The sequence below is a fragment of the Gymnogyps californianus genome, chromosome 8 (assembly GCF_018139145.2).
Source record: "Gymnogyps californianus isolate 813 chromosome 8, ASM1813914v2, whole genome shotgun sequence".
In the NCBI taxonomy this organism is placed as follows: domain Eukaryota; kingdom Metazoa; phylum Chordata; class Aves; order Accipitriformes; family Cathartidae; genus Gymnogyps; species Gymnogyps californianus.
Genome location: NC_059478.1, coordinates 30,345,951 through 30,362,431, shown reverse-complemented (window position 1 = coordinate 30,362,431; position 16,481 = coordinate 30,345,951). Strand labels below are relative to the sequence as shown.

At 40.7% G+C, this 16,481-nt stretch overlaps 1 protein-coding gene across 2 annotated transcripts in view; it reads left to right on the top strand.

Moving 5' to 3' along the window:
* The window catches only part of GLIS1 (GLIS family zinc finger 1), a 205,767-nt gene that overhangs the window by 169,611 nt on the left and 19,675 nt on the right, over positions 1-16,481 (top strand). For both annotated transcript variants that reach the window (XM_050901384.1, XM_050901385.1), the window contains 2 exons: positions 533-665; positions 9,214-9,364. In XM_050901384.1, the coding sequence (XP_050757341.1) occupies positions 533-665; positions 9,214-9,364 (284 nt within the window). The remainder of the gene's footprint in view (positions 1-532; positions 666-9,213; positions 9,365-16,481) is intronic.

Here is a 16,481-nt window from a genome sequence, read left to right as displayed (position 1 = left end):
ATATGATCGACATTGTGGTTTTCAAGAGTTTGCTTCAGACACTTTTGCCAGAGCTTTAATTTACATGGAGAACAGCTGACATATCAGTGATACCTCTTACACATTACTGACAGTGTATTATTCCACCAGTTCTAATCTGATAAGCACAAATGCTTTTCTTTCCCTATCAAATGTCTTTCCAAGTGTCACAGCTACAAGGTGAGGCAATCCTTTTGCCACAGAAGCCAAGAAACTACAGAAAATCTGAAAATATGCAGGAAGGTTTGAAGAAACACAGGGTACATTATTTTCTGAAGCAAACTGTTGTTGATTTAAGATTAGCACACTTAACTTGTGCGCTTAAGAAAACCAAAATTATCTCAAATTAAAAATACCAAGTAATAGATACATCCTTAATTACACCAAGTTCCTGAGAATGACATTTTGTTCCTTCCTTCTATACATAATCTTTAAGCAAAGAGACATATGAATTTAATTAGAAGTCATTTGGTTTACTTTGAAATAAAATGTTTGTTTTATCCTCCTCTTGTAGCTAAATTCATGTACTGATATCGAACAAGATGTACTAAGTGAATGCTTAGCTATACAACAACTCCACACATCTTCACAACACATTTTGGATGGGAAATGTGGTAGATCTGTAGGTCATCATGATTTAATTACAGGTAAGAATACTTCTAATAAGTATGGTGCTAAGTATGTCATATAATACAGGATTTAAAACAGAAAAGCTTATGGGTCTGATTTGCCACTATGGAAGATGAAAAAAAACAACAAACCAACAAATAAAATGAAATCATTTTGTGAGTTGTTTGCTAAGGCCTGACTTTTTTTTTCAGAGTTAGTCAGCCAAATAGCCCCTGTTAATGTCACGTGAAGGGAGGAGTAGCCCTGCTGAAAGTCAGCCTCTAGCCATTTGTTCTTTTTTAAAAAGTTTGCCTTGGCTTCAGCAGAATGCAGGTGCCTGAGCTTTGCTAACGCCAAGTGAGTGCTCTAGCAAAGACAAAGGCACGCAGCAGTAAGGTTTTCCGGCTCTTCAGGAGCTGCAGAAAAGTTGATGAGGCTGTGTACTATCATGCATTGTGTGACTATAACAAGTAATATGGTGATGTATGAATGGAGGAAAAGCTTGAATTTGAAATGTCAAACATGTTGTTTTAATTATCTTTTCTAGTATTTAATCTTTCTTTCATTCCTTCTTGTCTGTCTTTTTCTTTCTTGTGGTTTGAACAAGAGCTGGCCCCTTTCAGGGACCTTAGACTGTTCTATACATTTTGTAGGAAGAGAAAAAGATGCTTCCATTCCCTTCTGCTAAAAATAAGATCTAGATTCACAACTTTTGAACCTCAGTAGAGGATCCTGAATCAGGGATGTCGCAATCTCAGGTTCTTTGTTTAGCCAGCGGAGAGAAAGAGGAACTCTCAAAGTCCATCACTTTAATTGTAATCTGCCTCACCCTGTGAAGGCACCCATATCCCTCCACTGATTCTAGAGATGAGAGTGGGGAACCTTTCGCTGAGCTGTTTTCACTCTCAAATCTCTTTCTGTCCATGTAACTATTTAGCCCTTTTTCTAATTTTCATATTTATTTTATTCTTGGCTTCAGCAACATCATGTATCACTGAGTTGCAAAGCCCACACTTTTTTGAAAAAATACTTTCCTTGATTAATTTTGCATGTGCAACTTTCAGATGATGTTCAATGAGAAGAATATGCACATAGACTCTTACTTGGTCTGCTTTGGTGGAACCTGCTTTTGGACAACCATTCATGTTACTGCCTTTGAAACTTCTCTAACTCTGTAATATCCATTTTGGGATGGGATAACCAATACTACACGCAAAATTCCAGATTACACCATTCACTTGATTTATAAGCCGTCATTGTCGCGTTTTCTTGTGTCATTCTCTGTCATGTTCCAGACGTATCCCAATATCTTATTAATTTTTTAATGGCAGCTGTGTATTAGAAGTGGGATGGATATATGGCAACATTTTATATCTAACACTTTGTATGGTCTGGAGAGAATCTCCAGAAAAAAGATGTAACAGATATTAATCACTTTTTCATTCTATGATGTTTAAATAATAATGCATACTAAACCCAGTTTTGGGCAGACTATTCCTAATTTTGGGGCAGGAATGTGGAGTCTGGTATACCGCATGCTATGCCTAAGAGTGGAGGACAGTTTGAATCATAGAATCATAGAATAGCTTGGCTTGGAAGGGACCTTTAAAGGCCATCTAGTCCAACCCCCCTGCAACGAGCAGGGACATCTTCAACTAGATCAGGTTGCTCAGAGCCCCGTCCAAGCTGACCTTGAATGTTTCCAGGGATGGGGCTTCTACCACCTCTCTGGGCAACCTGTGCCAGTGTCTCACCACCCTCATCATAAAAAAATCTCATTCTTATATCTAGTCTGAATCTACCCTCTTTTAGTTTAAAACCATTACCTCTTGTCCTATCGCTACAGGCCCTATTAAAAAGTCTGTCCCCATCTTTCTTATAAGCCCCCTTTCAGTACTGAAAGGCTGCAGTAAGGTCTCCCCGGAGCCTTCTCTTCTCCAGGCTGAACAAGCCCAACTCTCTCAGCCTTTCCTCACAGGAGGAAGTCTTTGGATTGCAGAGCAGAGCCAAGGTGAGACACAAAAAGGCAGGGGTGCCATTTTTGAAGACTACTTTCAAACTTGGTCAACATTAGAAAATGTTCAGTGCTATTAAAAATGCAAAATTATTCATAAAATTAGTTAGCTTAGAGCTAAATTAATCTATCTTGATATAAGATGCACTTTATCCTCTTTCAGTTCCACTGTGGAGGAGAGGCTTGACTTGGTATTACTAAATATGTTTTAAATGGATGTAGTAACTGAGTACAAGCTTTCCAGACAAACCCTAGCTTGTTTCTGTTGAGGCTTAGAGAAATCCAATGGTAAACTGGGATTAGAAAACAAAAATGCCTGGTGCTAGTTCCCCTGCACCAAGGGAAGAGCTGATGCACTTTATTAATATATTCTGCTTTGTAAGAGCAAAGTAATAAATTACGAAAAATTACTTAGGCAAGGATCTCCTGCTTTTTTTCTCACTCCAAATCTTAAAAATGAAAACAAAAAATGCATCCTGCTTGACATGTCCTATTCTCCTTTCTAGTTCAAGTGGCACTAAAATGTTGGAATGTAACTGGTGAACAGAATGGAGTAGAAAGGGAAATAACCCATCATTCTAACATTGTTCCCCTGGGAGCCTGCACTCATGGTTTATATGTGGCTCCTCAAAAAGTGACAGAAAGCTGGAGGGACTTGGGGGGATTATTTCCATTCTCTGCCTGTGTCGTCTGCACTCTTAAGATCTGTGAGGGCAGCACGTGGCCTCTGCTCTCCACCCCTGACAGTCCAGTGTAGCTGAAGCATGGCTTGGCCTCTCGCTTCCAGGCAGGACGGGAAAGACCAGTGACGTTTCCCTCAGAACAGGCTGCACTTAAGAACCTCAGAAATAGCCTCAGATTTCAAGTGACAACAATAAAACAGGAAAAAAGTTATTAGCTTACAGATAAACAGACCATCCCTAACCTCTCAGTGTCATTTCTGAGAACCTCTTGTGAAATTAAGGATTTTATCTATCCATAATACTGGCTTTCTCTGATATGATTTCTTTGCTGATTATATCAATCCATCACCAGGATGTTGTAAAAAACCTAGTAAATCTTCGCCAATATTTCCATCGCATCACCCCATATGAGACCCCATCACATGCACAGTATGAAGAAGTGCCAGGGAAAATAAATCAAGATTTGAAAGACTGTTTTACAGTGAAACAGAAGTTGCTTCATACTATGTGTAGTACAATTCCATAGGCAAACCTGTTGCTCTGTCATTATTTAGGGCATAGAGGCTAACATGCTGATCCTTACAGAATTAAAGCATAAGGACATTCCTACTGCCACCTATAGTCTGCAATGTTTGCACATTCGCTCTTTCAAATAAGCAGAGGTAATATTTCTGGAGAAGTCAGCTATAATACTCTATATAGGATATATATGGATAAATACCGTATATGATATCCTCTTGATTCTACTTGAAAATATGAAAATGTTCATGGTTTGGGTTTTTGTTTTGAGTTTGGGGTTCCCCCCTCCCTTTTTTCTTTCCCCCAAAGAAACCACATTATTAATGTGCAGAGCTCTGGGCTTTAGGGATCACTTGGATTCCTGGAGAGTTTCAGTTTTGTCTTTCTCCAAGTTAAAGCACATTTTAAATATGTCAGGGATGAAAGCCAATCACAAAAAAAATGAAATATTAAAAAAGTTCCCATCCCTTGTGTCCGACTTCAAAGCAGGTTTGTGCTTAGGACTGGGTAAGACAGTGAGCAAAAGAATGTTTTGCAGTCAGAGGAGCCCATTGTTTGCTTAGATCTTCCTCCTTTTTGCCTCCTCATAACTAAGATGCTTCATGGCTGCACACATTCAACTCTAGCTGTGCCCAAGAGCTCGTATCACTCTCCCTGCAAAAGAAGTGTCTCCATTTAGGTAATTCCACTCAGGCATTTTCTCTGGGCATGTTTTATTATTGTTTTTCTGGTCTCAGTTAGCATAAAGCTGGGAGGAAAAAAAGCTGCTAGTCACAGATGCTTAGAGTACTGTTTTGGCAACAGATGTTAAGGTTAAAGGCCAAGCCATTTAAAATATTGATTGATGACATATATTTACAAGCTAAGATGGTCAATGCGTGAAGAGGCCCAAGGTGCACAGTCCTGAAGTGGGTTGCACTTGCGGGAGCAGTCATTCATAACAGCTCCAAAGGCTTCTGTGTGACTTTAGGTACTCAGAATATTATGGCTCGCTGCTGAAAAAAAGGAAGAAAAACTGTAAAAGAAGTGACATTTTAGAAGTATTGAAAATTATACTGAGGCTGGAATAGCAACTGCTCTTCCCCCCTTGACTTCTTCCATTGTAGAGGCACTTAGTTTCCTGGGCAAAGGAATCCACGCAGCAAAGACAGCATTTCTCTCCCCTGAAACAACTCTTCCTTTCTGTTAGGGCTTGGCAATGGGAAGGACCTTATACACCCTCATATCTGCAGATACCTCCTGCTTCCCTGAACAAGGCAATTCACTCTCTCTCTTTCCTGATAAACTGCCACTGACAATATTTCCTTCTAAAAGCACCATCTTTGGGCTTAACACCCATGAACATACCATTACGTAGTCATGGACTCAGAGTGACAGCAGCTCCAAACTTTGAGTATCTTAAGTCTGGAATAAAAATATGCATATCAAAACTTTTTACAGTCAAAATGAATTCCAGTAGCAGCATAAATGGCTGATAGCTGATAGCATTCATAGTGCCTCGTATAGTACACCCTGCACAGTGCCCACGACCAAAGTTCTGTCCCTCTGAAGGAAGTAAAGTTAGTGTTATGTTGGAGTGCCCTTGTTTTGCACTGTATAAGATAAATAACTTTAAATAAGTACCAAATTGGTTCTCAGTGACTCAACAGAAATGACTAATGTCTAATTGCAGACTCACATGGAATCTCATAGTAAATCCCATCTTCCATTGTGTGTGCCACATGGCCCTCGAAGTACTCTTAATTACAGGCAGACACCCCATGCAAGCAAAGCAAGTGAACAATAGGGGCGATTCTTTGTCTACGTTGGCTCGTGTTTCGGCTTTCTCACTATCCAGAAGCTTCAGGGGCGGATGCAGCCCTCATCCAAATGGTAGGCTGTGCAGTCTCAGAGCCTCACCAGCAGGCCCAGGAGCGCACATCGCTGTGTCTGATGCCAGAGCAGCCTTGCAGCTCCCTCCGTTCCTCCCACTAGCCCTGTGTCTGAGGGATACACACTGTACAAATCGGGATTCTGGGTTTAGTCTCGTTTCCTTAGGAAGCAAGGCTTATGTAATCATTTTGCTCGCCTCTCTGTCCACATGTGTGTCAGTCCCCTTCCCCACAGTATTTTTTTAAACCCATGAGCCAAGCTCAACCACATTTGACAAACGCCTCAGAGATAATTGCGTTCTGACAAGTTTCATGAATACTGGCAGCTGGATACCAGAGAGTGGCACCCAAAATTAGTGTTCCCACTGCGGAAGAAGCAGGCAGGGCTCAGCTGTGACACATGCTGCTTGGCAGCAGGCAGCACACGTGTAGCGCCACATTTGTCGAAGTGTCACAGAGGATATGGGGACAGCTGGGTTTACCCTGACGTGCTTCGGCCAATGTTGTGGTGGGCTGCTGATCTAGCAATGCCGTGGAGAGGGGGCGTCAGTGCAAGGGGAGCCAGCGGCTTCTGGGGTGAGGCAGCACAAGCTGCGGTGTGGAAGGGGGGTTGGGGGGACAAGAGATGCCACGTGTCAAACTGAGCGTAAGTGAGGGTGTTGTGGTAAATAAAGATGTAGGAAAAGGAAAACTCACTGATGAACAAACCTTACAAGCCTCAGCACACATATGCTCCAAGCAGGGGCCTTTTCCAGGGAAGGTGTGATCAGTAAGTCAAAAGATGGATAAACTCAGGGTGGATGGAAGAAGCCCTACTTTAAATAGGAGAGGAGATCCACAGCAATACATCTTTTCAAGCCCAAGAGTGGGCAACGGGTGTCCACTCTAGTAGTTCCACAGCTGGGTGAACTCCTCTGCATAGTGGCTGGGCATGGCAGAAACTCAGAGTGACAGGGATTCTGGTTTCATTTGGTTTTCTAATGGGGTGGGTTTGAGTGCATGGGATCATGCAGGACTCGTCTCCTGGACATATGGATGTGTGGGGTGTTTTTTTTAACATCTTGCTTTTCTAGAGGGGCAAGCTGATTGTAGGTACTCTGCTACTCTGTCTTGCTCATCCACCTCAAGCAAAGAGTTGAACTATCCTCAGCAGCTGAGACAATATGGAAGGGGCCAGGAGAGACCTCTTAAACATTCATGAACTGTTCAGGAGTGGGATTGTAAGATAAAACATTTGAGTGTGTTTACTGGCCACCACACTGCTAAAACTGCCTTTTGAGGGTTTTTGAGCTTTTTGGGTGAGTTATTGACAGGGACCAGTAATAGTCTGCTACGCTTAGAGAGCATAAACATCTCTCTTCATGTTCAGCAGTTTCCTCCAGGCTGTGCTGCCAATATACCTGAACTGCATGTTGTAAGAAATACAGCTGAAGTGTGAAATGACACTGTACAGTCAAGGTCAAATTGGTATTTGGCTCATCTTCCAAGCCTGGTAATGAATGTATGAACAGTAAGGATTTGGGGGAAGTGGAAACTATTGTATTATAAAATGGACTGAAGCCACCAGTAGAAAAATGACATTTTCACAGTGTAGCATCCTAGATACTGACTCACTGTTATCAGAAGAGGCTTTGACAAATAAATCCTAGCATCACCTGGGAACATCTGACTTAAAGCCCCTTCTGTCTGGCTTTCAGTGCAGAAAGCAAGTTGGTTTCACTGGCTGGTTGACAAATGTTCTGTCTAGTGGGAGACAGAGATGATGTGGTTCATTTTTGTTGCTTTAGATCTGTCAACAGCTGAGGACTCATTGTTCATGAGAGGTTTTTGACTCATCTGAAGTCCCTGACAAAGGTGGCTGGAATCTTGCCTTAGTGGTTCTGCTCTTCAATTGCACAGAAACAGATGCTGACATTCAGCCGTGTCTTATCCACCCAGAGGGCTGTCACACATTCCCCACAGCTCCAGATTTTCATGATGCTTTCTGCTTGTTCCATGTCACTGTGAAGGTTTGGGAGGAGTGCCATCCAGAACCCTGTCAGTGACATGGGACACGTCCAAGCATAGCTGACACACAGCTCTGTCTTCATGAATGCGTAGCTCCGCGCACAGTGAGTGGGAGAGGAAAGGTGAATGCTACAGGAGGAGAGAAGGCAAAGAAACTAGGCCTCAGAGGGCGTGTGGGGTCTTCTGTGCTGTAGCTGGACACTGTGGGAGCTGGCAAACTTCATTTGCTCCCCACAGCCTTCAGAATACAGTGGCTGCTCTAGTCCTCCTCTGTGTGCAGATTCCCTGGGAGGCATGCCCTGGTGGGCCAAAACTCTGGGAGATGTGTTGTAGGCAAACTTTAAGAAGAGGAGGAGAAGGGCAGAGAAACTGAGAAAAGGAGGACTAGACTTTCCCAAGAATTGCACTTACTAGGAGCCAGTCCTTTTTTTCCCCCTGCCATAGGGTGGTGTTTGCAAACAGTGTTCGTAACGCCAGGCAGCAGGCACTTCTGCAATCTCCCCTCATTGCAGATGCCTGCCCTCGCTGCAGCCTTCACGCCAAAAGTCAGCGTCAAGGCTCTGACCCCCAGATAGCCTAGACTGTCTTAGTGCATGGCTTACTCTTTAGAACGGAGACTGTAAGAAAAAAACTTAATCCCAGCATCTTAATCCAAGAGTCCTGGACAAAGCTTCCTCAACAAAGTATGTGCTTGAGGGCATGATAGACACTTGACTATTGGTGCTTGACTGCCATGGTAGAGGAGAGTAGCTAGAGTCCTAAAAAAAATGGAACATCAACACTCCTTCAGTACCTCTGTGTACTAGTAAACCTTTTGTTTTCATGATCTCATTAAAAATTTCTCCTCACTCCTCTTCATATTTAATTTATTGGGGTTTCATTTGTATCAATATGTGGTATTTTTAAATGGTCTAGGATGTCCAGCAGCATACTAATTGAAAGTCAAATTAAAAAGTTTTAAATGAACAATGAAAAAAACCCCAAATCCTGGTCCCCCTTAAACAAACACAGTGCTCTGAGTTCAGTGTCTAATGTGATGTTGGTAAGGTGTCATGTACCACTCCGCTGTCAATATGAGCTCCATCATTCTGCAAGCAACAAGCACTGTGAGTTCTCACTCAGAAGTATGGTGAAGGCAGGGTGAGAGTCCTGCCAAGTCCTACCACCTGCTAGGAGGAGTGCTTACAGGTCTGCAGTCACAACAAGGAAGAAACAGACCACCTGAGAGGGCTGGAGGGGAGACACACAGGTGTCAAAATACCTTGATACAGCTTTGAGTGCTGTTCCAAGCACAGCAGTATTCACTAACGTACTGGGTCTCTGAGTAGGTGACTCCCCCTGGCAGTATGACTTCCCCAACAGAAGTGGGCTGCGGTGTGTTTGTGTCTCAGGGTCGGGTGGGGGATAGGGAAGGAGTTGGGGACTCTCAAGGACTTACTTGGATGCTTCTTTCCTTGCTTATTTTATTTTGCAAAATGATGTGTGTTCACAGGCATGTACAGTGGTTCCAGCGCTAACCATAACGGTCCCTCACCAGGTATATTGCCACCTTCTCATGACATCCCTTCAAGACACCATCCACTCGACTCTACCCTTTCCAGTCCACATCACCATCAGTCACCGTTGGAGAGTGCCAGGGAAGGGTATGTGTGTGAAACATGCTTGGCCTCTGTCTGGCATGATAATGAATGATTAATTGTTTATTTTACTTTGCATGGATGCTGTTCAAATGGAAAACACTGGCCCAAACTAAGCAATTTTGTTTGTTTTAGAATCATAGAATAATTTAGTTTTGAAGGGACCTCAGAAGGTCATGTCATCCATCCCCTCTGCAAAGCAGGGCAAACTTTGACATTACTATCAGGTTGCTCAGGGCCTTGTCCTTGTCTTCAACAAAACACACTAAGATTTTTTTTCTTCATATCATGCAATTGCATTTAGATTTTTTTTTTTTTAATTCTTCCTTGATGAGTTCTTGTAGGTTTGGGTAAGTGCAGAGAACTTTTCTCAGCTAAAATGAGAAATCTCTCAAAGGGTAAAAACCCAAACTATGACTCACTCAGGAATAAGGCAGTGTTTGCCTTAGTAAGACTTATTTAGCCTTAGTAAGCCTGTCAGTGCCAGGCTTTCTCACTTCCTTGCTCTCTGATAAGATTTTCTGTAATACATCTCTCAGCAGCAGGCATTAACCAGTAAGATCCTCATCAGGGAAGAGTATATTGTCACACTGATTGTATAGATTGCATTGCTACAGTATGGATTGCATTGCGTTGCATTGCTGCAGTATCTGATATTTCTAAAGCACCATTTGCTCAAGGATCTCATAACATCTTCTCAACAGTAAAGAATCTCTGTAAGCCACAAAATTCTCCTCTAATCTTTTTGCTCAGGGTTTTTTTTTTGGTGCCTAGACTCATGCAAATTAAACATCACACTTACAGGTTTTGTTCCTAGAACTTTGGACAGGGAAGGGCCTCTAATTTTGCTTTACTGATGGGAACTTGGGATACAGAGAGATTAAGAGATTTTTTCCCTAAAAATATGTTGGGGTTCTTTAGCAAATACAGCAATTGAACATAGCGTTTTTCCATCCTAGTCCAGTGACTGACTCATCCCTTCTTTTATATGGGGAAAGGAAAGCCCAGAAAGTTTTTAATTGTATGCTTTAAGCAAAGGGCAGAAGGCAGAGTGTATGTGGCATGGAATGGGCACAGTAAGGAAAATTACACCTGGAGTAGTTGAAGGACAATCTGATTGAGGAAATTCAATTAGGAACAAATTACTCCATTTTCTTCTTAATTAGGGGATGAATGGTGTGGCAAGCTTAGCTTCTATACCCAGCTCCTCCTTCAGCCATCTCTTCTGACCTATGCCAGCAGCAGGTACCAGTGCCCCCTCTCAATGTATGATGTATATCTGCCCATCATAGGAATAGACTTATCCTGTCCCTGTCACATAAGATGCCTGTGCCCAGCCCTTCTCCTTCCCTGCCCTGCCGCCCACATTCCTGACCTTCTATTTCCTGCTGGCAGACTCATGCCTGTGGCAGAGTCATGGCCAACAGGAGGCACTGGGCATGCTGATTTAGGTGGAAGTTATACCAGATAAATATGAAGTTTTCTGTAGCAGAGAAGGCAGTGAGCGCAAATGGGAGGAATGGAGACAGACAGTCCAAAGTGAAGGTAATCCACGAGCTATTCTTTCCCTGCAGAATGGGACTACTTGAGCCTGGGGGAGCAGGATCCCTTCCTCTCACTGCTGCCCAGTGTGCTGCTCAGCTGTTTCCTCTTTGACTTGCTTCTAGGATGGGCTTCCTAGGGGAGTTAACGCAAAAAATCCCAACCAAGAATGAAATAAACTAAGGATATACTGTGGGAAGGATTTAACAGGCTGTCAGTAAGCTGGATTTGTTTCTAAGGCACTTCACATTTTGATACTGTTAATAAGAAATGAAAGCAAAGACTTGACCAGAATGAGGGCAACAGACAGTTTTCCAGTTTGAGGGGTCTGAAGCTCCCAGATGAATTCTCCTTGCTGCCCCTCGTGTCTCCGTTCCAGAGTACAGCACTTCTCTTTCAGCAGAAACACCATGCTGAGTGAGCTGAGTTTCTCACTGAGCTCCTTCTACAGACATTTTGATCATTTGCTTAGGCCAAGGTTTACATCAGAATTGTCTCTGCTGTTTTCAGTTCTAGTGGAATAGGTATTCTTTCTCAGAGGAGGCAACAGTGCTGATGTATTATCTCAGTGCTTATATACCTAAGTAATGTAAAGTCTTTGCAGAAACACCATAGTTAATATCCTATGACAAAATGTAAGAGTGAGATGATAACAGACCATGAACCAAACATCAGGAAATGGAGAGTGGAATGTATTTTTGAATAGTTATTTTAAAGCAGGGTGTCTAGTTTCATGACATAATTACTTTTTCAGCATCTCAAATACCATTTTCTAAACTCAAAATAATCTGCATTCAGCCTTGTCATACCCAGTCCAAGATCCTTTTGCTGTATTTAATTGTTTATGCTTACATTATTAATGACTGCTGAAATAAAGCCCATACATGACATTTTAATTGCAAGTACAGAAACTTAGTGTGAACTAATAGTCCTTGAATTTCATTTAGCACAGTTTTGTTTAAAGCATTCATCCATTTAACTGGGCAAAATCACTTAATAATCTAATGCTTGGAGCCACTGAATTATAGAACTGTTACACCTTTGCCAGTTCATAGCAGTATGCCATTACTCATATAAAATATATATGGTTTACAATAGGAAAGAAACACCTAACACTACCTTTCTTCATATTAACCGTTCCAGCTTTCTGGCACACATATAATGTTTTGCCTCATTTGTCAGCTGTCTCAGCATTCATGTTTAAGTAAATGCGAAGAATTTCTATACTGTGAACCAGTACGATGACAAGACTGGATTGCATAGTTTAAGTCTGTGGAATGAACCAAATGATTACTATCAAGAAATCTAATTACTGAGTCATCAAATATGCAAGATGCCAAAAACTACATGAGGCGGAGTACAAATAGTCTACTCAAGTTTGACATAAGATTCAGAATTTGATTTAAAGGCTTTTTCTTTTTTTGAAAAAAAAAGCCCTATGTTATACCATCCTTTGCCAAAGTCAATACCAAGTGCAGCAGTCAATTTTCCCAAATGGTTTGCTAAGACATTTAAATAGTTTGACAAAATTATCTAATTCACTTGAAAATGTTCTAACAAAATCTGACTTCATTACCAAATGTATTTATACTGGCTTTATACAATATGGAGAGTACTTTTCCAAATTCTGGTATGAAGTGTATGCTAGACCAAAAAATTTTACTTATATTGATATTAATTAAACTAAAAGTGTGTGACTGAGAAATATTTTGGCATCCAGAAAGTGGGCTTGTCATGATCCAGGTTTAAATATATATTTATTTTTTATTTCAGGTAGCAAAGGTTTATTTTAGCATTTATTGTAGCATATGCCATGTATAATGTCTAACTCAGTTGCATTTTGCCCATTGCAAAAATAGTCTATTTTGATTTGTAGCAGAATGAAGATGGAAAACCAGCTTTTAGTATTAAATCTTAGGTGAATGTTGCACTTCACTTTCTTTCTACCATTTTTTTAGCTGTTATTATCTTAAGTCATCTAAAAATGTACTTAGTTTCATTTGTAAACTATGTCTGTAAATTCCAGTTTAGAATATTTCGTGTGATAAATTATCAGCTTAAATGAAACTGATATGACTAAAGTTAAGTGAGTTTGAGTGGTGGCACCAAGTTAGGGATTTGCACCAATTTAGCTTAATGACCTAACAAGGTCACTTTGTAGGATCTGAACACGGTCCCTCTATATGTGCCTGTGAGGCCCTCTGTCACTTGTGTCGCCCATAACAAACAGCACTTATGTTCTCAAAAGAAGCTGGGGGTACTGACAAATAATAACTTTATTGGGAAGGTGATGTGTCTCCAAGGGAAAGGAAAGTGAAACTATTTTTTTATATTCCTGTGGTAATTTAGGTCATTTCTGCTCTGTAAACACAACAGTAAATGAAGAAATAGTGGGATTAAGACATCTGTGATGTCCATAGGTGATGATTAATGAGAACTCTGAATCCAATCTTGTGAGCCTTTAATATAAAGGATTAAGCAATCAAAGTTAGAGGAAGGAGCTTACACAACGCTCTTTTGCCCAGGCTTCTCACCAGCTAACTACAACCAGTTCAAACCATGTTCCAGACCCCCCTGAAGAGCCACTTACCCATACAAAAATCACAAGAAACAGGACTTAAAAACAATCAAGTGAAAAGAGACATTTGAATCAGGCTGCTTAAACATCAGAATTTTTGTTTGCTTGCCTCTTAGCACCTGTTAATTCGAATACCACAGAAATACTTAAATGTAAAGAGTTCTCTGTTAAAAATTTAGTCCTTCATTTCTCTTTACGTAAAGTAACGCAAGGTACACAGAGCCTCCCTTCTTGCTCAACCAGGGAACACCAGATTTGAAATTCCTCATACTTTTAAGGTTGAAAACAAATATGCAGGATAAAATCCTGTGTGTTAGATTTGTATGTGTACAACTACCACGTTATACTTTGGCAATAAGAGACTGTAAGCCAGCTCCTACCCACGTTTCAGCCCTGTTACATACATTGCCAGGACCCTGTCAGGTGCCCCCATTTCAAAGAAGAATCTGGTCCAGCCCCGCTACCTGCTCGCAGTGAGCTGCGGAGCTGGGAGGAAGCACCCTCCAACAACCCCACGTCTCTGCTCTGTGGGATTGTTTTTGGCTTCGGCTTTGCTGGTAGATGATGATGGCATACAAAGGGTTTGGTGGGTGCTTGCTCATCAGATGGGACCAGACTCAAATTGTGGCTGTAAGAGTTTCGCTGTTGTTTGCAAGCAGCTAGTTTTGTGGAGCATGACTGTTTCTGGGATAGATTTAAGAAATTGCCCCAAAACCAGTAAAAGAAATGGGAGAGATTCTTTTCAATACATTATGCTATCTCCTTGAACTGCCAGAATCCAGGCCAGGTAGGAAAATGCATTTGTGTACCTAATTCTCATTACTTTAAGAGACAATTAGGTGTCTTAACTACTTATGTCTAATTTTTATTAATCTTTAAGTTTGTGAGCTCACATAAATTGACTAGGAGCTGGCATGTTGCTAGAATCTTTTCAGGAAACAAACTTTTATTCTCTAGAAGTACTCTGGAGAACTAAATACCTACACAGTTTTTATAACCGTTCCTAGGACCAAGGAGATACATCACTCACTCATTGTGGATTCCACTGGAGAATACTCTTCATTTATAATAGAATACACAAGTCAGTGTTTTAGTCTTTCTTTCAAAAGCACTAAAACCAATAACAAGAAACAGATATCTCTGACAGCTGAAAACATTTTCAATGGAGGAAGCCAAGAACCCATCATAATTTATCTCAGTGTTATGGATCTGAGCACGCAAAAGGGGCATCAGTACATCTGTCCAAAGAAAGAACAATGTACAGGTGCGGAGCTGAGGTTCATGTAACAAAGAAAATCGGTAATTAAGAGCATCTGGTTTCAAATCCCAAGTCATTTATCTCATTGTAGAAAATGTGATCAGAATTCATTTATAATCATGTCCAGATAGGCTTATAAAGTTTTTTCCCCCCTTAAAGCAAAATTAGCATTAGCATAGGCTTACTTCAACAATACATGGTTAAGAAGAACTTAGTGCTTGATCATGGGGTAAAATATTGTTTGGCCATCAGCAGAAATAGGTGGGCATGTATTTCATTTGTGTTTCTAAATGGGCTGGATTGACATTCATTAGAGAGCCTTCATCAGTGCATCTCAAAGTAAGCGCTATGTTGCCTGCCCAGAAGAGACACTGTAAGCAAAACTATCTTAGAGTAAGAAATAAGAGAGTTACAGGAGAAGGTGGGAGGTTAAAGGAGTTGGTCAGAGTAACTCAGAAAGCATTTAAGATGGATTCAACCACAGCTCTTCTGCATTATATTAATGATTTTAGCCATTACTGGTTTTATCTGTAGTTAAATTTACGCTTAACATCTGTAAAGCTGATTTTTTCTTTTTTTTTTTTTCAAATTGTGTTTTGCTTTTTAAGTGAAACTTCTGCAGTTAGATGTAAACCATATACACCAAACACAATAATTTATCATGGTATAACAAATGATTAAGTTATGTTAACCCACTATTCGGTATAGTGCCTTTTAGACTGTAAACTTGAAGAAAGCAGACATCAGCTACCTGTACAGAACCTACCTGCACCTGGAAGCATCTTGCTGCATACTTGCCAGAGAATAATGACCTTAAATGACTAAAATAAGATTGATCAGTCAAGCATGCATTACATGCCAGATAATATTGAGTAGACAATATCTGTGTTTGATTGCATGTCTTTGTAATTGACTTCCTGGCAATCACATGAACCTAATGCAGTGCTCTTTATTTAAATATGTTTTGATATTTCTTTGACCACATTAATAAGGATTTTTTTTTTTACTTTTGAAATATATTTTCCTGCTAGATTATTAGCAAGAATAAGTTTTCAAATTTCCCTTACGTGTAGCGGCTTCCACTGTAGTGATTCATCAGCTTCATTTCGATGCTTATTGAACAAACCCTTATAAATAAAAACATCTTTTAGATTGGCACAGTTCCCATAATGATCGCTATGATTAGCTACTCTGCAGAAATTGCACATAGCAGGTCAAAACAATTGCAGAGATATTCATTTAACATAGAAAAAACATGTTTGTCTATATGTGTGAGTTTGTGTAGGTAATGAAATGCATTACAAAATACTGAGTTATGTTTTACGCCCAACTGAGACTTGCATGTGTGTTTGTTAGCAAAGACTGTGAGTATTTCAGTAAGTCACTGTGTACCTGAAGAGAAGGCCCACACAGAAAGCCTTTGAGTGTACCAGGAAAGGACTCCTTTGCCTCCTGTGTAATTTTGAACCCGAAGCTGTTTTCATATCACTGTTATTGGTATTATTAAAAATACTCTAAAGCAATTAAATGACCTAAGACTCTTCAGTCACATTAAAGGTCCCCTGGATAGCGTTCTCCATAATGTTTATGAAGCCCCTCTTACTCCTCGTAGCTAACTAGCTCCTGCACTCATTGTACAGACACTTGTTGACACTGCTCAGAGTGTGGATGAGTGAAGATGCAGAACTGGATTCAAGTAATCCAAGGCAGTATTCTGAATGAAAAAATAGTATCTTGTATTTATC